The sequence below is a fragment of the Anolis sagrei genome, chromosome 6 (genome assembly GCF_037176765.1).
Source record: "Anolis sagrei isolate rAnoSag1 chromosome 6, rAnoSag1.mat, whole genome shotgun sequence".
NCBI classification, from domain to species: Eukaryota; Metazoa; Chordata; class Lepidosauria; order Squamata; family Dactyloidae; genus Anolis; species Anolis sagrei.
Window position 1 is genome coordinate 20473224 of NC_090026.1, and position 24107 is coordinate 20497330.

General features: G+C 42.8%; 1 protein-coding gene across 1 annotated transcript; it reads right to left on the minus strand.

The window, feature by feature from the left end:
• Window positions 1–631: 631 nt before the first annotated feature.
• LENG8 (leukocyte receptor cluster member 8) lies at window positions 632–22158 on the minus strand. Its single transcript, XM_060780447.2, has 15 exons — window positions 21432–22158; window positions 16292–16466; window positions 15692–15793; window positions 14941–15054; window positions 13944–14223; window positions 13147–13291; window positions 11559–11744; window positions 10266–10583; window positions 9525–9653; window positions 9064–9352; window positions 8513–8614; window positions 7165–7233; window positions 6566–6695; window positions 5410–5617; window positions 632–2432 (listed from the first exon to the last, which is right to left on the minus strand). The coding sequence occupies exons 1-15, from the start codon at window positions 21467–21469 to the stop codon at window positions 2270–2272; spliced, it is 2448 nt and encodes an 815-aa protein (XP_060636430.2). The 5' UTR covers window positions 21470–22158; the 3' UTR covers window positions 632–2269.
• Between the last annotated feature and the right edge of the window lie 1949 nt (window positions 22159–24107).

Consider the following 24107-nt stretch of genomic DNA (forward strand, 5'->3'; position numbering starts at 1 on the left):
GCTGGGTGGTGGAGACTGGGAACTGTCCAAAAAAAAAGTAAACATTTTTCAGTTGTAGTCTGGGCTACAAGTTGGCACAGGAAATATGCTCTTTTTCCTCCGAAATCATCCTTACTATAGAAGAAGTTTCCAAAGAGTCAAGAAAGGGAGAAAGATGCGAGCCATAAAGTAGCAGCAACTATATAGTGGCAGCAGCAAGGAGAGCCGCAGCAGCTCAATGGGTTAAACCCTTGTGCCAGCTGAACTGCTGACCTGAAGGTTGGCAGTTCAAATCCACAAGATGGGTTATAATCTCCCATCTGTCAACACCAGCTTCCTATGCGGGGACTTGTGAGAAGCCTTCCACAGGATGATAACACATCCAGGCATCCCCTGGGCAACGTCCTTGCAGACAGCCAATTCTCTCACACCAGAAGCAACTTATCTCGGGTTGCTTCTGGCACAATAAAAAAAAAGTATGGAGAAAAATTCATCATGTAAGCAAAAGCAGACCAACTTTTTTCTCCCTTTTAGAAATCCAGATCAACCTTGCAATTTCTTCGCAGCAGGTTGGCCGCTGGGATGTTGGACCACATGAGCAATAAAACCAAGTTATCCCTTTTCATCAACAAATGACTTCATCAACAAATGATTTTGCTTTGTTTTGTTTCATTTTTTTTTGAAAAAATCTTTTAATCAAATGGAAAAAAACTCAGAGGTTTCTGAAAAGGAAAAAGGAATCTTTGAAAAATCCAGCCCAAGCCAAAATATCCCAAAATTACACATGTTCAAAAAACAAAAACAAGAAAGAAAGCAGGAATTAAGAGCAAAGGAGGAAAGAGAAAGAAGGGAGGGGATTATGAGAAGCTAAAGAGACTAAGGGCAGGAAGGAAAGGGAGAGAAAGGAAAAGAAGACAACCGGACAATCTTCCAAAGCTTTAAACAAAAACTGAAACAATGTGACGGAAAGGGGGGGGGGGTGAAAAATGGGGTGGTGCATTTTCTGGTTTACCTGTGTAGAACTGAGGACAGAGGGAGGAAAAATAAATAAATTAAACTTAGCATGACAACTCCAGAACACAATAGCAAAGGGAAAGGTTGCGAGGATCATCTTGTGTGTTGCTCTGATTCAACAGCTGTCGCTTATTGCCTTGACGTGCTTCTCTTTGCCGCACGCTGCCACATCCATACAGGGTCGGATCAGAAAGTCTTTTACATTCTCCGCTGCATAGGAAAAAGTCTTTGAACTGGTAGGAAGGGCATGAAGGCAGCTTTTGCTTTGCTCTTCCTCCTCGGCTGGCTTTTTGTTGGGCTGGAGAGGTGGGCATCTCTCTCAGGCTTTTTCGGAACCAGGCCGTAGCTCGGAAGAGGAAAAAACTGAGACAGCGTTAGTTTTTGAGGGGCACAATGGAGAACACAAAATGCGCACAAATACAACCTGGATTTTTCATCTTCAGAGAAAACCATCTGTTAAATGTATCGTTATAAAAGTAGAAAATTACGTGTGTGTTTTTTTCCTCTTTTAGAAAACAGTTTTTTCTACCATTATTTACAACTTGGTGCTTCTGTACAAAATCATATTTCACATATTTACATAAAAGGAACCATTTGTTGTCATGTACCACTGCTTTCTCAGAGGTTTGCCAAGTGGAATCTAGATGAAAGTACGGCTCTGGAAGGATACTGGTGTCGGTTTAGGGGAAAAATACCTAGACAAACAGGGTCCCCCGTGGCTTAGGAAGAAATATTCTGGATCCCTGAACACTGTTATGGGGATGAAGGGATGGTAACACAAGTAGAGCTGTTAAATCTGCATCTCTCAAGGATTTGTTTTACAGATCTCTCTCTCTTTTTTTTTCTCAACCCTTCATTTTGGCAATTTCTGACCAGCAGATGACAGAAGGGCGGTTGATGCTATGTTCTCTCATGTATCTTGACACGATCAGAAGAAAAACAACCACCACGGATGATGTTAAACTGAAGTGTGAGAATTACCTCACACGCCTCCCTATCCCACTGCTGGCAAAAAACGAAAATACAATTGTTAAACCGAATTCTCAGCTCTTCTCCATCTCTGGCGGTCCTAGATGCCATCCGTTGTCCATGGATCTTACCCTCTTCTATCCGTGTGCGGTGTGGACAGCGGGAGAGGTGGTAGAGCTAGGCTCCAGAACGCCCACGGCAGCTAACTCAATTTGGTGTTATATACATATATACACACAGAAACACTCATATATATATATGTACATGTTAAAATAGGGCAGGGCAGGCCAGAGGGAGATTTATGCTTTCAGAAATTGGCCAGGACCGCCAAGCTCTGCTTGCAGTCAATCTTGGTGGCGTCGGGACTAGTATACACAAGGGAGAGAGCTGCGAGGAAGGCCTGGCACTCCTCCTCGCTCTCGAAGGCCAGCTCTGACACAACGTAGGACACAGGAAGCACCGGGCGGAAACTGAGGGAGATAAAAAAAGACACTGGTGAATAGGAAAAGGCAGTAGATGGAAGACAGGCTAAAATGTCGAGCAGAATCCTGCTCATACTACAACACCTGATGAAAATGATGACAACCAAATTAACCTTCAGGTACTATGCCCCTGGTTCCCAAGGTTGTTAAGGAGAATTTTGAAGGGGGTGTGTGCTCTCAAGGGGATCTTTAGTTTGCAGATGGAGAGCCTGGTGCTGGTTGCACCTCCACCTATTTCCCAAAGGCAGAGGCACGGGCCATTCTGTTATTTGGAAGCATTCTAAGGAGTCAGCCAATTGTTCCTTCTCTGCTCATTTACACTTGCTGAAAGGAAGGCAATAAATTTTGATTTCAGCAGGGTTGAGCAACATGTAGTTGGCAAATACCGTATGTACTCAAGTATAATGCACCACTGAATGAAACGTGCACCCCAATTTTGAAGATCTGCATTACAAAAAATAGGATTTGCTGTGGATTGTAATGCAAAGTGGTGGCAGCCACGATAAGGCTAGAGGGAAGCTGCACCCCTCCATCAGACACTCGTAGGACTCCAGTATTTATTTATTTATTTTGGTTACTTCTACCCCACCCTTCTCACCCCAGAGGGGGACTCAGGGCAGCTTACAAAGGCACAATTCGATGCCGGCATCAACATAACAGTAGAATAAAAACAATATGTCACCAGTAGTGGTGACAAAAAGGCTGGTGGGAAAACACACCCCTCCTCCGTCTTGTCTTTCCACCAGCCTTTTCACAGCCACCGCTGCCTCTCCCTCCCCTGTCCCCAAATGGGATTCCTTGTGCAACAGAGCAAATGGGTTTAGGTGCATGACTCTGAAGTCCCATTGAATCTAATGCTCACCTCAATTTGAGCAATGTGATTTAGCCAAAAAAGGTGAGCATTAGACTCAAGTAAATATGAGTAATCGCTTCCTAAAAGGGTCATCAAATATTAGCTTCCCCAACACTTGCCAACCCTGCTTGCAGCATAACCAAAAGTAGCTGTGTCTGGTCTCACACCTAATTAAACAGAGAAAGGGAGGGGCAGAATTGTCCAGACAGCTTTTTAAAAGACAGCATATTAAGGATGAAGCGGGAGCTCACCCCCCACCCCCACCCCCGCCGCCCAAAGCCTGTCAATGCTGACAAAGGATGTGCCTTTGGATCAAGTGGGAGAAGTAACTCACCCTGAGATACCCTTTTTGATTGACAGTGAATCAATTTTCTGCTGTTCTAATTTTCAAGAGTGACCACATGACAGATAAGGATTTGGGATAGGGGTCAGGAAGACAACACTAAAAATATCTGATATGCCTAGTCATTGGAGTTTACAATCCTTTTACAATAAAACAACTTCTCTCAGTCAATGTTCTTTACCCTTGCAGCATCTTCCATCAAACACAGCATAATATATTTACTATACGAAGCAGGTGGATATAGCACTAAATGAGACATGTAGAATAATCACAAGATGTCTTAAACCTACACATGTTGATAGACTCTATAAGCAAGCTGGCATTGTCCCCCTGTCCCCCCCAATGTGCAACAGGAAGTTGCTGCTAATTGCAAGAGAAATAAGGTTGAACACTGTGAAAGCTACCCACTGCATGGCTGTTCCTCCAGCAACAACAAGAATATCTCTGTGAACAGCAAAATCAGGCAATCTCAACTGGATGGTCCCTCACAAGGGTCTGCCTCCAGAGACAAACCAAGAATTGGCAACTTGGAAGTCCCTGAACAGACTCAGAAGCAGAGTGGGCAGATCAAAGGACAGCCTGGAAAAATGGTATTAACTAGAAAAATCCTCCACCTTGTGCAACTGTGGAGCAGAACAAACAACTCCGCATATGTATGCTTGTCCACAATGTACTGCTTCATATACAGAGGAAGAATTGCATAAAGCCACAGACAATGCAGTCGCTGTTGCCCATTTTTGGTCCAAAAGTAGCTGTCTAGCAGCCTGTGATCACTTTATTTTATCAGTTTTAGATCAACTATTTTATGCAATGCTTTTGAAAGAAAATATAAACAATCTATTAGTGCCATCTTGCCAATGACTTGTGATGGTTTGCTTACTTTTACCCACTATCCTCATCCAAATATCAAAACGCTTTGTAAACTTTCATATTCACACATACAACACCTAGATTTCATAAAAAGCATTTAATGTTATCACCAGCTCTTTCTCGACTTATTGAGCTTGTGATTTGTGTGTGAATGCACTAAAAACAAGAGAAACAGGAAATCCCTAGATACATAAAACTACCACACTTCTCTAAAGTAGGGCTGGGCAATATTTGGCTTTCCAGTTATTGTACATGATGATTCTGACAGACTCTTACCATGGACCACATTGGCTAGGCCACAAGTAATGGAAGGGAAAAGGGCCCATATCTCTGACTTAACTGTGGAATAAATTGGATGAATAGTCAAAGTACATCTGAGCATGGATGCCTTATCACCCTACTTTCTGTGAAATATGTATGTATGTATGGAGAACACCATACCAGGATACAAATCAACACACGCATTCCACTGAAAAAGGTAGTGGAAATACGGCATCCAGAATTGACCATCTACCCATTTCCTCTTTCTTGTTTCTACTTTTGTTAATGAATCATACAGACCAATTAAAACTTCCAACAATGTAGATCAATACTTCCTGGTCAAAAACTCCTGCATAAAGATCTACATGACACTCTTAAGTGAATCTCAACACCTCTGACAGGCTTTCAATCTGGCCTCATGTACAACTGTAGCTATTTCAACTTCACAGAAGCCACGACAGCCTGAGCTGAAGACTGCAACTCTACTTACCTGCAAAGGCTATGACACTCTGAACTAAGACTACATAAAAAATACAGCCTTCTTTTACCTACGGGTTACTAGTCAGCCTCTTTGCCACAAGGAGGCAAGTGCGAGGCCTCTCCCCATCCCTCACCCCGGGGATGCCTGGTTCACATACGTTTTGATCATGGCTTTGAGGGCCGTTTTCCTCTCTCGTTCGGCAAACTTGTCGATGAGGTAGCCGGACATGCAGGGCGCCTGGCGATACAGGCAGAAAAACCGGTGGTAATTGGAGAGGGCCCAGGCAGCCCGCAAGGCAAGTGCATGTGCCACACAAGGGTCTGTTTTCAACTCCTTTGTCAAGTATGCTAGCTCTGTGGTGATATCTGCAGGGGAGGGAAAGAAGTGTCACCAACACTGTTCTCAGACAGCAGTCCTGTTATTTGCTTATTCTCACTGCCCACTGGACGTGGCTTAACTACAGAAGTCAAGCGCTGAAATCTACAAACATAAGTCTGATTTATCCTGACCTATCAACAAGAGAAGCTTCAATCCATGGGCCTTATCACACTGGAGTTTAAAAAGTAGGCAAAGAGTATGCATCCCATCTGAAATCCTGTGTCTGCCTCCTGCAGAATTCTGGGGTTTGTAGTTTGGGATGGGTCTTAAAGCTGATTGGTGAAAGAGGTCCTGGGTTTCATCAAACTACAAGGCCCAGAATTCTGCAGGAGGCAGCCACAGGATTTCAGATGGGATGCATACTCTTGGCCTAATCTTTCAATTCTAGTGTGATAAGACCTGGTGAATGGCACCTACAGGTTAGAGTATTTTGAAAGCAAGGTTAACATCTCTCAAGGGGAGAAAGTTCTATCCATAGCTATTTATTTATTTACTTCCTTACTTACTATTTGTATACTGCCCTTCTCAGCCCTCAGGAGACTCAGGGCAGTTTAGAGCAGCCTCTGAGAAGGAAATACATAGCCTGGGAGTCTAGCACAGGCATGGATAAACTTGGGCCCTCCAGGTGTTTTGGACTTCAACTCTCACAATTCCTAATAGCGTTGGGCTCTTTCCTTTAAGAGTAAGCAGCTGAGGAGGAAAAGGAAAGGGCCTGGGACTGTTAGGAATTGTGGGAGTTGAAGTCCAAAACACCTGAAGGGCCCAAGTTTGCCCAATCTTGGGCTAGCCTGTGTGATTCCATCTTCCTCACTGGATCAAAGAGACAAACATTTTAATGTTGAAAAACTCCAGAATTATAAACCAGTACTGAAGAAACCCTGCTATAATAGCACACATCTATAGGCACCTCATGTTTTTCAAATTCCACCACTTACCCCCTGAGTTCTTGGTGAAAATATAGTAGAGGATGCGGTAAGCTGTGAATTCTCCCACATTTCCAGGCAGGTTCTCTGCATAAAGAGACTTCAGCTGTGTCTGGCATTGGTTGAACTCTTCATGATCACCCTACAGAAGACAAAGTTTGCAAGTGAGGGATTCACTTAGAGTCAAATAAAACTTGGCATTCCTCACTCACAGCTTTCCTTTCTTCTACATAGGGTCCCACAAACATGGAAAACCCACAAACATAAAAAATGCAAATGCTTTTTTTTTCTTTTACCTAAGAGAACATTACCTAAGAGAATTTCTAGGTCCTCTGGGGTAATTTTATAGTCAACAAATACGTACTGTCTTGTGTATTATGGTAGTAACACAAATAGTGAAAGGAATTATTTTTTACTAAACTGGCTTTATTGCATCTATGCCCAACCCTTTAGCCAAGGAGATCAAGTAGCACATGGCTCTCCATCAATCTGTTAATCTTCAAAACTCTGTGATAAAGAAAGTGACTGCTTAAGGTTACCAAATGAGTTCATGGATGATTGGAGAGTGGAACCTGGTGGGCTCCAGAACTACCCATTGTATTGGGCCTTACCTTCTCCAGTGCTATTCTGGCATGGGTTTCATAGACTTCCACAGTGAATTCGGCACGGATTCCCTGAACCTAAACAGAATAGAGAAGAATGTTACAACAAAGTCGAAGTAATTTGAACCTTCATGTATTCATTCTGCTTGAATGTGGGTGAATTTCCACTTGTTTTTCCAGAGGAAGCTTGAATATACACAGCGAAACCAAGTGTAAGTCCTGACATTTTATTTATTTATTTCGGAGTTCTTTTACCCCGCCCTTCTCACCCCGAAGGGGACTCAGGGCGGCTTACAAAATCAAAGGCACAATTTGATGCCTACATCACAGAACAATCAACAAAAATTACGAGAATCTTTTAGGTTGTTTACTGCCCAAACAACAGGGTCTGGCAAAATAAGGACATAATGATGTTCTAATATACCAAATGATGTAAGTGAAAAAAAGAGTCTGGAGGTGAAAATATTCAGAAAATATGACTGAAATACTTTTTTGTAAGATCTGGAAAGAACAAACATTTTGAGAAATGGAATTCAATAGAGCCCCTTCAATTCATTAAAACTGCAAGCCTACAATTGTAGGCTCTATTACTGGAATAACTCTTTTGTTAAAGACACTGTGGAAACACGACTACGAATATATGCCCTAGCTAGACAAATATCCCCATCAGTTACAAGGAAAAAGACACTTCTGGGACCTCCAGAGTGACATGAAGTGTTGATAAAACTGCTTTCGTTTTTAATGCTTAATGACAGGAAGGAAATTGCCTCACTAGATGATGGAAAGCATGACTGAGTTGCTAATAACAGTGGCTCCACCCATATTATGTCAAAGTTACATGCTATATAATGTTATTTGTCAGCGGCTCACAGTAAAGAGGTAAAGGGCAGCCAGAGCAAATAGCATGCACCAGAGCAAAAATGACAGGGGAACGATGTGCAAAATCAATTTTCAGTTTGCAATTATTTCCATGACCATCGTAGAAAATGCACATTTCTGTCACCACTCATCTACTCTGCATAGTTTATTCTGCTTCTGCAACAGTCTAGCGAAGCAATCCTGCTAGACCAATAGGCCTTCCCTGATAACCAGAAATTCTATTTCTGTATCCTCCAATTGAAACCTCATTGCTATCACTGGCTAAAAATGCCAAACTGTGTACCTAAATTTCATGTTTTGTGCTATAATGAGAAGACCCTCTTCCAGATAGTTCAAATGTACCTACACATTTCTCCTCCAGCCCAAATAACTAGCAATTACAGATTTTATTGGCAAGTAAGTTCAATATACTAAGCCTACTTGACCTGCCACAGCACATTTGCTGATATCTGTCGCTCAGTTGCCTGAATTCACTTACCGTGAGATCTTGCCGGATGGATTTCATCTGCTCACAAGCATAGGCATAATCTTGCTTCTCTTTCCAATGTGATTTCACCATAGTCAAGGATTTTTTAAGCACCTGGTAGGGACAATTTAGAGATACTTGATAAGAATCAAATAAATAAAGTCTAAGATTATTATATAGATTAATGGATAAGGGACAAAGGAAACTTTAGGTCATTGAAAACAACCTCAGAACAGGACAGACTACAATGAATGCATGGCTGGATAGAAGTCATGAGTTACAAAAGTCAAATTCTGGTTTATTTCCTGGTTTGAAAATAGCATGCACGTTGTTAGGTGCAGAGCTTCAAAATGGTTTTGGGAAGCTATATATGGTCTGCAAGGCACACTTTCCCCACCTTTGATCTAAGCCACAGGTGTTAAACTTGTAGCTCTCCAGATATTTGGGCCTCCAACTTCCAGAAAAGCTCTAGACATCTTTTCCAATGTTCAGGAAATCTGTGAGCTGAAGTCCAAAACACCTGGAAGGGCACAAGTTTGACACTACCGGTCTAAGGTACTCACCGAGAGAGGCCGGACAGTAGAAGGGTCAGGTGCACATGTAAGGCGCAAGTAATGTTTAGTTATTTCCTGGCAGGTGCCTACTATCTTCAGCTCATTCCAGTCAAACCCATCAGAGCCAGTGGTGTCAAGGTTGTTGATCTGCAAGATAAGGGGCTCCAAACGCAGCTTTTTGGAGTGGACACCATGCTGGAAGCGGGCTGCTCGTCGCTCTTTCTTGAACTCCTTCTCTGGATCTTCATAGTCCATTGTGTTACGCTTTCGGTTGCGTTTGGATGGCCCCTGATCATGCCTAAAAGAGAGAGAAGAGAAAAGGAGAAAGAGAAAATCATTGAGGGAAAGAAGTGTCACTAGAGTGAAAGTTACAGAACATAGTACTTCCCCAGATGGCTCTTAATCTAGTTGCCTTTCGGTCATTGTTCTGCATTCACATCTCAGCTGCAGGCAATTCTCAACCAACTTACCTCTTTCCTCGCTGGGCTCTCATTCGGCCTCTATCCATGTGGCCCCCACGGCCCCGATTCTTCTGGTTATTCCTGCGACTAACCAAGCGACAGTCATTGCCCGAAAAGGAACTATCTGTATCCGAATCACTATTTGAGGGAGAGAAAAGAAAAAAATCATTCCCACTTAACGCTAGTACTCAAGAAATGGCCATGCAATGTAATCACTCAACAGTGTTCCAACATTAGAAGCTGTTGTGGCAAAAAAAAAAAATAATTAAAAAAAATAACCAAAAATAAAGCAAAAGCAGAAAGAAACAAAACCCCACTCAAGCTGGTCACACTGTTTGTGCTGAAGAAACTGAGATTTTTAAAGTATGAATCTTGCAAGAAGAAGAAGGTGAAAATGGTCTAAAGAGAGGGAAGGAGTGAAAAGCAAAGTAGATAGCGTTGCTAGGCACAGGGCAAAAGAAGTTTGTGAAAGGTTGGAGAGATCACAATGACTTGGAAGAGAAGGGAGGGGGAAGCGCCGAGATCTAACAGTGCAAAGCAGAATCACAGAATGCAATTTAGTTTTTAAAGACTTATCTTGCAATTTTTATTTTAAAATGACCAAAATTCATGAAGCTTTACCACACAGTTCCTGTCTTCTCTTCTCACATGAATACTCATGAGTAATCCTTACCAATTCCATATGTAACCAAATAAAGCATGAAATACCAAACCCATACCTATTCTACTGTTGCTTCCAGAGAGTCTTACCTCCGTCGGAAGTGCCGGCTGGGGGACCGTGATGAGGACCGTGACCTGGAACGTGAATCAACACTGGATGATGAGCTGTTCTCCTTCATGAAGACATTGCGATTTCCAAACTTGGTTGGAAAGCCATTGCCACGAGCCCGACCAGTCCCAGCTCCACCAGCAGCAGCACCCCCTCGCTGAGGCTGAGAGCTGCCACCACTCCGTTGCTGCTGTTGGGAAAGGGTGGACTGCATAGAGGCACGTGGAGAGTGGAGGGAAGACACTTCCCAATGCTGTTGTTTCTTCTTTGGGCTTTCAGCCATGTTGTCCCGGCCCAGGCTGCAGAGACAGAAAAACCCAACGGTCAAGTTCACTTATGTAAGCTAGCCTCCCTTACTTTTGTTCAGTTTTAACAATCAGTATATTTATTTCAACAGCCAAAAGTAATAACAAATTATTTATGTGAAAAAATCTGCCTCAAAGAAAATCAGTTATGAAAAAGCAGAAATTCTGGACACCAAAATCTTGCTTTCTAAACCCTTTAGGCTCAGAATCCAATGCTAGGCAATATGACCCCCTCCCATCCTACACCATCACCTATTCAGGATGCTTAACTGTTCCATACCTATACCAAATAAAGAGTGAAAATCAGCATTGTACAGCAATTGGAGGAGCCCCCAGTGGAGCAACGGGTTAAACCACTGAGCTGCTGAACTTGCTGACCAAAAGCTAGCAGGTCGAATCCGGGGAGTGGGATGAGCTCCCACTGTTAGTCCCAGCTTCTGCCAACCTAGGGTTCAAAAACATGCAAATATGAGTAGATCAATAGATACCACTCCGGTGGGAAGGTAACGGTGCTTCATGCAGTCATGTTGGCCACATGATCTCGGAGATTTTTATGATGTTGGCTCTTCAGCTTAGTAATGAACCCCCAGAGTCATACATAACTAGAATTAATGTCAAGGGGAAACCTTTACTTACAGCAATTAGATCACAGATGGGAAATGTGTGGCTCTACAAGTGTTTTGGGACTGTGGTTCCCATCAATCCTAGGCAGCATGACCTATGGTGAGGGTTAGGTGGGAGTCGAAGTCTATCATTATCCAGATGGCACATGTGCCCCATCTCTGAGTTGGACTGTTGAAGCAAGATTGAGGGAATCAAGTTTCAAATCTCCACTCAACTATTGAATTTACTGGGTAACCTTTGTCTGGTCATAATCTCCCTGCCTTATCCTACTTTACAGGGTCACTTGAAGATATAATGGAGCAGAGGTACATGAATCTACAGCTTTTTGGTCCTGCAGTTACGCACCCTGGGAGTGGCTCTCTGCTCCAGTCAATTGTGTAGGCTGTGCCATCCTGCAACCTGGCCTGCAGAACTTCCTTCAGCAGCTTCTCAGTGCGGTCTTTGTCCTCTTCAGACTCACAGGCTGTGAAACAGCGTTGGACGTACTCCTTCATATCTTGTGGCCAATCTTCTGGCTTACCTGTTGATGGACTAAAGAAAAAGGGGGGTTTCAAACTCCAAGGCCTAGCTAATCTGCATTAAGACCCTTCTCTCTTAAAACAAACAAAAATCTTGAAGCACACATTGGAAGCATTTGCTGTGTTTGGGGAGATAATAAGCAGGAGTCCCATGAGTTCAGTTCTTCCACCCCTTCTTACCCTGAATATATACAAACAAAGATAATTAATTGCAATACAAAGCTTTCTTAAAAACACCCAGGAAGAAAGGCTCAACTATATTGACAGGTAAGTGTTCAGAATGCTTGCTTTGAAACTCAATATAACTAGCTTTTCTACCACTGCGTCTTATCTCTCTAAACAAGCTGCCTGAGGGCTGGACCTTCTCGATGACATCTGACACTGAACTAGGGAGGAGGTTCAATCTGCAAACTAAACATTAACCTATCACCACACTAGACAATGATGTAGAGCTCTGGTCCTCCAGGCCAACTGTCAGGAATTCTGGGAGCCAAAGTCCAAAATACCTGGAATACGAACGGCTGGGAAACATTGTTCTATAACGTTCAGGGATAAACACAAGGGCTTTTGAGCTGTCCTTTCATTGAGCACCAGGTGGTCTTTGCTAGTTGCATGCAAAACCTAGTTACCCTTCCTGGCACTTGTCTTGATTTCCTGTGCCCTTCTGCCATCACTTATTTATTATTTTTTTTGTCGTGTCAGGAGCGACTTGAGAAACTGCAAGTCGCTTCTGGTGTGAGAGAATTGGCCGTCTGCAAGGACGTTGCCCAGGGGACGCCCGGATGATTTGATGTTTTTATCATCCTTGTGGGAGGCTTCTCTCATGTCCCCGTATGAGGAGCTGGAGCTGATAGAGGGAGCTCATCCGCCTCTCCCCGGATTCAAGGCTGCAACCTGTTGGTCTTCAGTCCTGCTGGCACAGGGGTTTAACCCACTGCGCCACTGGGGGCCCATGCAGCACCCTCTGTAAACAGAGGGTAATCACATCTCCCAAACTCCCTTTTTTGGTCCCTAATGAATGGCTGCTTGTGGCACCTAGGCTTATGTGTACGATTTTGGCCATGATCCTCGCTCGTGTTCAAGCTGTTTTAGGCTAAAAAAACAAAGCAGTGGGACCTGATTTCTTATTGACTTGATACTTAAAAACAGGCTTGTCCAATGCACAAAATGGGTAGAGCAGGAGCAGTGAAATTTCTCCCTTACATCTAAGGGGCCATTTGGGTGTGTGTGTGTGTAGATATATATACATATACATATATAATTTTGATGGGGCAAGTACAAGTGTGTAGCTCTCCAAATCCCCACAAAGGGATAATGTGCAACTTCAATATTTAGCCTAAAGAGTCCAGTAGTCAGACATAATGCTACAGTGACAGCAGGGTAGCAACACAGAAAGATAAGGAGGTTGTGCACACCTGTGATTGTGGCGTTTTTCAGAATTCTGCTGGGAACCAAAGTTGCCGTGCTGCTGCTGCTGCTCTGAATTGTTGAAGTTCTGGTTTGTCACCACAAAAGGGCGTTTGGGCAGGTTGAACTTCAGCCCACCAGTCCCAGGTGCTTCTGTTTGTAACAAAAAGAGGGTTGCAATGACTTTTTGAAAAATAATAGATAACTGGCAATCCAAAAGGAAATTCCTTTTGTTCTTATGGTCAAAGATAGACATAATCAAAGAAAAACTCCATCCTACTCAAGCAGTTAACATCCTAATAGTTTGTTAACTGCTAACCAAGAGTCTCTATTATAAATAATCCTGTAACATGTTATTGAAATAGTGACATCATATGGGGTTGCTAAAACTACAGAAATACACTCTGAAAGTGTGGTCAGCATTCAGTAACTCAGGACTGGGAAAACCAAATAAAAAAATTAAAGCGTCATTTAAAAAACTGCTGTTCCTCATCAAAAGCCATAACTAGATGGTTCTGCTCACGTCCATGATTAAATTTAAGGACACTACTGGTGACCATAATACCAATTAGGACTGCCACCAAGGAAAACATTTTCTAAGATGCTTTTTCTTCAATCTTTAGAGCAAAACCCAGATAAATTAACTAGTTTTCACTACAACTGGCATAAAGAGCTATGGAACCTTCTAGTTCCATACCAACCTTCTTCAATGACAACCATAATAAATGGTGTTAACAAATGTCAACTTCTTTTCTTTAAGAACTATAATTTGCCTGCCCCCTTTCTCTATCTTCCAGAAACTTACGCTTCATGCGGTTCCAAAGCTGCTGTCCCTTCTTGGGCTTTGGTGAATCCTGGTAGGAATGTTGTTGCTGGTTGTAGGAGGCACTGGACTGGTTTTGTTGGGAATGCATTCCTCCAGGAGGTCCACCTTGCTGCTGCCCCCCAGAGCCCATGGGGTGATTGTTATGCTGGGAAGGATGACCTGGGTGTTGAATAGGTGATTGTGGTGGATTGGGAACTTGCATTTGTTGCTGCTGGCTCTGATATGACATCCCTGCATCTTCCATGCCTGGGACTGGAGGCTGGGAGAAACAAAAAAAAAGATTTCTATTACTGTTATCTCTCCAAGGACATTGCTGAACAGTACATATTAAGGAGGTAAGGTTTAGAGCTTTTGCAACCTGTAGTTCTCTGAGGGTGCTAGTCTTGACAACTGGCCATTGTGACTGATTTGGAAACTGGTATTAGGAGAGGGAATAACATATTGACCACTTTGAATTCATAAGCCCCCTTCCTGTTTCTAGAAATGTAGAACCACTGTTTCGCTCTCTCTCTCTCAGAACACATGGGAAATGTTAGAATCCAACATCTATTCCGGCTAGCCTCCAAACACTGAGGCTTATTTCTATATTCCGAGTCTGAATTAACTGGGAAATCAATAATGAGATAACTACATTATGCAGTGTGGTCTACAACTGACTTCTCTCATCACATTTCCTACAGTGGCTGCATACCCAGGCCCCAAAAGAGTTAGATAATAGTGAAATTAGAGATGGATTATATGTGAAATTGAAATGAGAAAAGAAAATTAGTTGTTTACTCTGATCATCTTTAATGCCTTCTTTCTCAAAGTCTCTCTATAATCTATCAAGACTTTTTCATCTAAGCAGCAATATTGGAGGATTTCCGAAACTGGTTTGAAGTTTTATTAGAATTGGGATGTGTGTTTTCCTTTTTACTTCAAGCACGGAAGGAAAAATTAGCTGCAGGACAAATTAATTGAAGCTAGGCATCATTACCTGGTTCATGCTCCCTTGGTGCTGTCCAGGAACTGGTGGCTGCTGATGTGTTGCTGATGAGTAAGAGCCAGGAACACCATATTGTCCAGGAGAACCATACCCAGGGTAGACATTCTGTGGTGAAAGAAAGCCATGGAACCAAATTAGTAGAGATATTTAACAGAATACACACTCTACAATTAGGAAGGGTCATCTTCTCAATCCATTTAAAGTTACAATGGAGAGTAAATAGTTACTTCCCTGTATATCCTTCACACACACCTAAATTTTGTTTAACAAGCTCCAGACCAATTTATTTATTTATTTAAAACATTTATATTCTGCCCTTCTCATCCCAAAGGGAATTCAGGGCAGAGCAAACATATATATGGTAAACATTCAATGCCGGAACATAAACAAGCTATAAAATATATATATAAACATTAAAATCCATTATCCCACATTAAATTACCATCCAAAGGATAATCCACCTGCTCCAATGCTTTACCGAAGTTCTTATTTTATATTTTGCATGTATAATCTGGAACTATGTGCTTTTGACTTCCTTGAAGCTGCAATTATTCTGTCCATCTCTAGGGACTGTGGAGGGTATCAGTGAAGCCAGCCAATGTGAAGGGAGCTACCTCGGCCTGCAAGTTCCTACCCAAGATACAATTCAAGATTCTTCCTGCATTTCTCCAGGTTTCCAGCTTAGGCATAAAAGCATGCATTCTGGGAGGGTTTAGGAGATCACCTAGTTATTTTTACTTACCATAGGATAATAGTAATTATATGGGTAGAGGTAGTTGTACTGTTGATACCACTGGTAGTACTGTTGTTGCTGCTGCAGGGATTCCCCTTGCTGGGCTGTGTACTATGAGCAAACATAAATGTGTGTGACCAAAGGAAGCTAAGAAAGGTATTTAACTTTATTAGCAGAGAAGCAGCCAACTTGGCTCTCATGTCAGGAGAACAGTGGGATGATAGGGAGCCTAGTTCCCTGTCAACAAATTCATTTATCTCCCTTTTCAGAGTTACAAACCGACTATAAGTACACAAGAAGCCCCACACCCCAATAACACCAACCCCCAAACTCCTGAGAATCAAGGCTCCTAGCCCTCTAGGCCAGTGGGTCCTAAGTTTGGATCTCCAGATATGCTTAAGACTCTTAGATAGAATACTTGGTCAATGATTTGAGAGTTGTGTTCAAGATCTAGGAACCCATGACAGTAAAGCACTGCTGTAGACCTAATGTTCAGTTACTCCCTCTCAAAATGCACTCGTACAATCAAAGATGAACATAATGAATCTCAAATTACTATCATGCTCTAAGCTACATGAATTTGCATGCAAAAGCATCAAACCCCTTTACCTGTGCATTAGCCTGCCCATTGGTGGCAGCTTTATTGTTGCCAGAGGCGGCGGAAGCACTGTTTTTACTAATGCTAGCCAGTGCTTGACGGGCCTTCTCCCATTCAGGGTTCTCATGCATTGGGCCTTCCATTCCGTTCTCTCTGTTTCCGTTGCCCAAGTTATACTGGTTTCCCCTGCATTGAGACATATTGAAAAAGAAGATTAGATTCCCAAGCTCCAGTCATTTATTTCCACTCATCTTTAATATAACATTTAATTTTCCCAGTATTTTCAATATTTATGTATCTCCTTCTTTGAGGCATTCCACCTTTCTTTCTAATCTACAAGGTTTTTTGTTCAAGACTATCCAGTGAGTACAAACTCACTATCATCATGCTTGTGTGTCAGAATGAGTCCCTTCATTTTAAAGATATTCTGTCATTTTCAAGAACTTTCATATTTGCAAAACCAATTTTGGAGATATGTGAATTGATTAGCTAAACTACAACAGCTGTTACCTCATGGAAAGTTTTGGGTTTTTAGTTTTGCTTTTAAAAATAGCATTGGATGGGTTGCTTCTGTATTTTTAATCAATGTGTCAACCCTCCATTAATTGCTGTGTTTGTACAAAGCAACAACTAGCAGTTTTACATGGACACATTTCTGGGAGAATTAGAAAAATGTGAATGAAAAGCAGAGCTGAAGACAAGAATTTGCAGAAGTTGGTAATTTCTTGGTAGGCTGTCTTGATTTGTCAAGCTAGCATCTCTAATCAAGAATTAGAAAATTTTGTCAGCTTATTCTATTCTTCTGTTATTATACCATTATTCTGATTAGTAGAAATAAGAAGTCCAACTTCATCACCATCAGCTTGTCATTCAGCAACCAGTGAGCAATTCCAGTAATTTTATCTCCCTGCATACCAGACTCTTGCAAACTATGTATCTTATTCTTCATAGACAAGACATCTGAGACCACACAAGGATCTGCATTTAGAAGGTGTTATAGGAAAACCCACAACATGCCAACAAACAGCAGGAGCCCAAAAATTCAGATTTAAAGGCTTTCTTCTTTCTCTCAAACAATGTAAGTACTTAGGGAAATCCTGTATCCTGCCCTCTGGAACATCAGAAATGCTGAATCAATGGCATCTGAAATGACCCTGACAACAAAGGGAATAAAACATGGCCAGAGAACTGACTCACTCATAAGACTAACAAAAGGTACATTGTGACATTAGAGCTAACCAAGTAATGGTATTAATAGGCTTCACTAGCAGACAGACCAGAAGCGCAAGAAAGGAGCCAGTGCCATTACTGTCTTGGAACTGTAATTAGGACTGATCCCTTAAGTGGACAAAATCAGGAAGAGAGGATTCTTCTTCCTCCTTTCTGCCTACCCACTGATATTTCAAGCCAACAGATTATAAAACAGAGACGGAAGGGTATTATTTTGCTACTTTAACTTATTAAAGAAATACTACTTTATTGCATGACCCATTTCATGTTGTTTTTATCCTGACATTATTCATGTACCCCCTTAATATGTTGTTCTTTTTATAGTAACATAAAAGTGAAAGAACTGAACAGAATACAATATATCTCTGATCAGCATTAGACACCAGAAGAGTCCTTCTTTGAAGGAAAGGTAGGACAGGATTGTACATGAAAATAAAAGGGATTTGAAACCAGCATTGTCATTGTTACTGTGTATTTGTATTCCATTTTCAATTGATTTTAGATTTGTTAAATGCTAACTATAAATGATATTTTAAGTAATTCTATGCTGCCATATGACTAAGTTTTCAGAACTGCCTACATATAAAATATAAAAATAAAGTTTATAAAAATAAAGCTAAACTGTTCCAATGGTAGAATGTTACCAAGATTCAAACAAATCACCTGAACAAAAAAGATAACAAAACATAATTTTTACTTGCCATGTGGCAAGTCTAAATACGCACATATGTTGGCTAAAGGAGAGAGGCCTCAAAACAGCAAGTACGTATACATTTCTCTCTCCTGTACTCTTAAAGGCCTTCATGGCCAAATGTCAAGACCAGCTGGCTTCTGATGTTATCAGCATTATGTCATCACAAGCAAAAATGATGACCTCATCCTGAACAAAGTCTCAAAAAAGTCTTAGTTTTTTATCTGTCAGAACAGCCCTGTTCTTTAAACTGGGCATCATTTCCTCTTCTATTAACACTCATATCGATACAAATGGCAGCAAATTAAGCTAATGCTGCCAAAAGAAAAAAACCTACAAGGCACACAAAACACTCAGTTGATTAACCAACAAATGGTTTTAATTCTAAGTCTTTTGGGGGGGGGAGGAACTTTGTGGGACCAATATGGGATTTTCATTCCGCATGAAAACCTGCTACAAAGAATTTTTAAAAAGCAACTAATTTTGTTAGCACCTCTTCCCAATACTATCAACCCGCTGTAAAACTAACTTTACATTTATTACTTTGTACTTGTGCTTATACTGACCCTAACTTGACCCTATCATGGGGCCTTTATGGCAAAGTTTCTTATAAGAGGGTTCTCTGAGAGTCCTAGAAACACCAATTCTAGATTCGAATTAAAGTAAATAAATCTTTATTTTCAACAGAGAAACATTTACTCCGCAGAACTCATCTGCCTAGCCCATATTAATTAGCAGAAGCATTCCAGGCATGTCAGAGAACATGTTGTGCTAGGTACTAAAAGAGTTCAAATCAGGTCAGCCACAATCCTCAATTAGCAATAACAAAAACAGCATAGATCTGATTAAGTAAATAAATGACTAAGGAAGCAAACCTTAATGACTAAAATGTAACTAAAGATAAACAGTAGCTAAGCTCTTTCAAAAACTAACATAACAAGTTTTAAGCCCTAAATTCAGTTTTTTGATAACGATCTAGGAATTTTCTACTCCTGCTTAAACCAGTCAAACATGAAGCTTGTGTTAACTTAACCTCAAAGAGGCAGAACAGCTATGGCACTATGAAAACAATTTTGAATGTAAAATTCATTTCAGAATTGAGCAGCTCTAACCCCCCCCCCCCCAATTGTGGTAGAAAGCCCCCTCATCAAATATACCAATTTCGGACAGCCTCCAGCCCCACTGTGCTGAACACTCATTTCCAGTTTGAAGATTGCCAGTTGTAGCAGGTAAAAAACAGAAGTTACTGGGCTGCTGTCAGTAGCTCCCTTTCAGAAGCAGCTGAGACTATTTACTCTGCCCCACAAAATGGGGGACATCTGTTGAGAGAGATATGTGGTTGTTTTTATAATTTGTATGTGATATTGTTTTATATTCATGTACCATTGATGTTAGATATTGCACCTGGAGTGCTTTGTAAGCCGCCCTGAGTCACTTTTGGGAGATGGTGGCAGGATATAAATAAAGTTTATTATTTTATGATTTAAGGGTGCATTTATAGAATAGACATAATGCAACTAGACCCACCTTTAACTGCCGTGGCTCAATGCTATGGAATCCTGGGAGTTATGTTTTTATAAGGCATGTAACCTTCTCTGTCAAAGAATGCAGATGCCTCCACCAAATTACAAACCCCAGACTCCACAGCACTGAGCCATAGCAGTTCAAGTGGAGTGCAATAATCCTACAGCGTAGGTGGAATGGGATGGAGGAGTGGGTGGGAAAGAATGTTGGACTTTGATTGTAATTTAAATGGTATTATTTGAATCCACCCAAAAACATTTAATTGTTTTCCAACTTTTGTATCTGTCTTGAGTTTCCAAGGCCCCTTCCACACAGCTGAATAAAATCCCACATTTTCTGCTTTGAACTGGAATATATAGCAATGTGGACTCAGGGCCCTTCCAAGAGCCATATAACACAGAATATCAAGGCAGAAAATCCCACAATATCTGCCATATAACTCAGTTCAAAGCAGATAATGTACGATTTTATTCAACTGTGTGGAAGGGGCCTGGATTATCTAAGGGTCCTTCCACACAGCCATATATTCCAGAACATCAAGGCAGAAAATCCCACAATATCTGCTTCGAACTGGGTTATCTGAGTCACACCCAGGACCCTTCTACACAGCCCCATGTCCCACAAAATAGCTGCTCTAAACTGGGTTATCTGAGTCCACACTGCCATATATTCCAGTTCAAAGCAGATGTGGGATTTTATTCAGCTGTGTGGAAGGGCCCTCTGATAACCCAGTTCAAAGCACATATTGTAGGATTTTCTGCCTTGATATTCTGGGTTATATGGCTGTGTGGAAGGGCCCTAAGACAGGGTAGAAATAAAGACGATAGTAGTAACCAGGGCCTACTCAGTGGTGGCCCCTCGGCTATGGAACGCCCTTCCGAGGGAGATTAGATTGGCTTCCTCGCTCCTATCATTCCGGAAGAATCTTAAGACATGGCTATTTGAGCGGGCATTTGAAAATACGGAGTAAGGGATATAATAATGGGATAACTATATATATACACACACACACACAATATATATATATATGTGTGTGTGTGTGTGTTTGTATGTTGTGTCAAGAGCGACCTGAGAAACTGCAAGTTGCTTCTGGTGTGAGAATTGGCCGTCTGCAAGGACGTTGCCCAGGGGACACCCAGATGATTTGATGTTTTATCATCCTTGTGGGAGGCTTCTCTCATGTCCCCGCATGAGCTGGAGCTGATAGAGGGAGCTCATCTGCATCTCCCTGGATTCGAACCTGTGACCTGTCGGGCTTCAGTCCTGGGTTTAACCCACTGCACCAATAACCATATGGTGGAACTGGACATTGTTTTAATGATTATCGATTGAAATGTTTCATTATAATGTTTGAATTTATTGTTGCTGATGTTTTTTATATTGTATATCAGGCATCTTCAAACTGTGGCCCTCCAGCTGTTTGGGCCTCCAACTCCCAGAAGCCTTAGCCAGCTTGTTCAGTGGTCAGGAATTCTGGGAGTTGGAGGCCCAAACAGCTGGAGGGCCATAGTTTGAGGATGCCTGTTATATATTGTAACTGTGTCCTTGGTGGCATTGAATTCTTGCCTTGTAAACCTCCTCGAGTCGCATGAAGGCTGAGAGGGGTGGTATAGAAATGTACTAAATAAATAAATAAACAAATCAGTCCCTTCATAACTCGACCACAACCCTCCTTATACCAAATTAAAGCAAACTATCACAATCACCATTCTGGGGGAAGTTGATCGCCGATATTGGCAGCCATCCTCTGTTCGTTGGATGAGGGGGTTTTCGGCGTCGATAGGCTGCGATACCCAAGGGCTGGGAGGGCTCCAAGCACCGCTTCCCTTCGGTCTCCTTCCACAGGAGGCAGAGAGGCCAAACAAAGGAGGTTAACCGAGGCAGAGGCCCATCTCCCTGCAATGCCGCCTCGAGGGGGAAAGAAACCGCTCTTCCTTTCGTGACAAGAGCCAAGAAACACAGCAGAACCGACTCCTTCCCCTCCGAAGAGTGACTAGGGCCGCGGCGCCGAGGCCTACCTCTTCCGATCCTTCCCGACCCACCCTTTCCGAGATCTCTGCTCCCTTCCGAGTTCCCTTTAATGAAACCCCCTTCTCCTGAGCCTACGGCGGCCTGGAAGGCCTCAAGGGTGTGATCAACTCAGCAACAGCCCGCCTCCCGACCCCCTCAAACCCTCCGCGGCCTACTTACACCCGGGCCTACTCGCTCCCCTCGCCCACCCTCCCTTCCCTCAGCCTGTTGTGATCCTCCGGCCTAATAAGACCAAGCCCGCCGCTCCCTCGACTTCAGCGCCTTGCCGCGTTGCTTCAAAGGCTTTTCAGAGTCCAAACGAAAGGAAAGGAAGAACCTCTCCCGTCGCAAAATGGCGGCGGCTGACTCTCCTCCCACCTCGTTCGACTGTCTGGTTCCACAGTCAGCAGCTGACTTCCTTCCGGTGGAGGCAGGAAAGGGAAAGGCGCATGCGCGTAGGCGAAGGGTGGTGACGTCACAGAGGCTGACGCCACGTCGGCGGGATAGGTTGAGGCGTTGTATCAATCAAGATTTAGGCGGGGCCAGGTTTTGATTGACACAAAGGCTCAGCCAATCCCAGATTTCCCCCTATATTCAAAGGCCTAGCCCAGTCCTGGCCAAACTTGAGCCTTCCAAGTGTTTTGGACTTCAACTCCCACCATTCCCAACAGCCTCAGGCCCCTTTCTTTTCCCCCTCAGCCGCTCCCACCATTCCCAACAGCCTCAGGCCCCTTCCTTTTCCCCCTCAGCCGCTTAAGCGGCTGAGGGGGAAAAGGAAGGGGCCTGAGGCTGTTGGGAATGGTGGGAGTTGAAGTCCAAAACACTTAGAGGGCCAAATTTGCCCAAGCTTGGATCTTTTAGGGGTTTGGACCTCAGCACCCAGAATGGCGTCCCTCCAGCAACAGCAAGAGTATCCCTCTGGGCAGCTCAACCAGAAAACCCCAACTGGATGGCCCCCCACAAGGGTCTTCCTCCAGGGGCAAACCAAGAATGGGCAACCTGGAAGTCCCTGAATAGACTCAGAAGTGGAGTGGGCAGATCAAAAGACAGAAAACCCACACACAGAGATAGATACCTACATAAAAACTCCAACCATCACCCAAGTCAAAAAAGAAGCACCATTAAAGCCTTGGCAGACCATGCAAAAAGAATCTGCGAACCCCACCTCCTCCAAGATGAACTGAACCACCTCAACTGTGCTCTCCAGGCCAATGGATACTCCACCTCAGACATCAGAAAAGCTGCAAGACCAAGAACAAGCCATGAGAGTAAAGATGAAGATCCACCCAGAGGAAAAATGTTCTTGCCATACATCAAGGGAAACACTGACCGCATAGGGAAGCTGATGAGGAAACACAACATACAAACTATCTACAGACCCACCAAGAAAATCCAACGAATGCTACGTTCAGCAAAGGACAAGAGGGATCCTCTCACCTCTGCAGGAGTCTACCGTATACCATGCAGCTGTGGACAAGTCTACATAGTGACCACCAAACGCAGCATTGCCCAAACATGAATCAAGGAACATGAAAAGCACTGCAGACTACTTCAACCAGAGAAATTAGCCATAGCAGAGCACCTGATGAACCAACCTGGACACAGCATTTTATTTGAGAACACAGAAATGCTGGACCACTCTCACAACCACCATGTCAGACTACACAGAGGAGCCACTGAAATCCACAAGCATGTGGACAATTTCAACAGAAAGGAGGAAACCATGAAAATGAACAAAATCTGGCTACCAGTATTAAAAAAAACTCTAAAATTGCAACAGCACAACAACAGAGAGGAAGCAGGCAGGGACATCTAATTACCTCTCAACAAAAGTTGGCCCCAGGCACAGTCAGGCCATTGTATGCTAATCAAGGTGGTCAGTTGAAACATTCACACCTAGCTCCAGCAGAGAAGAGTCCTTTGTCTCACCCTGGTCATTCCACAGATATATAAATCCTTTTGCCTAGTTCCAACAGACCTCATTACCTCTGAGGATGCTTGCCATAGATGCCTCTAGACCATGGCCATATAGCCCGAAAACCCTACAACAACCCAGATCAAAAGACAACCTGGCAAAATGGCACTACCTAAAAGAATCCCATACTATGTGTTACTGTGGAGCAGAACAGACAACTCTGCATCTGTATGCTTGTCCATTGTGCCCTGCCTCATGTACAGAGGAGGAATGGTTGGAGGCTACAGACAATGCCATTGCTGTTGCCTGTTTTTGGTCAAGAAACATATTTAGCCGCCTGCAAACCTTCTATTTTTATCAGTTTTATACTAATTTATGCAATGCTTTTGAGACAAAATAAATAACCCAGAATGCCTGCTCATTGGCCAAGGCAGTTGAGGCTTCTGGGAGTTGAAGT

What these genes read in the sequence shown, in the direction of transcription:
- LENG8 (XM_060780447.2), bottom strand. Translation starts at nt 21,469, where the DNA reads ATGGCTGCCAATATCGGCGATCAACTTCCCCCAGAATG. An exon ending in GCTTTGGAACCGCATGAAGC is followed by an intron (nt 13,292 to 13,943) that starts GTAAGTTTCTGG and finishes TGTTACAAACAG; the next exon opens with AAGCACCTGGGACTGGTGGG. An exon ending in AGCAGAGAGCCACTCCCAGG is followed by an intron (nt 10,584 to 11,558) that starts GTGCGTAACTGC and finishes CTGTCTCTGCAG; the next exon opens with CCTGGGCCGGGACAACATGG.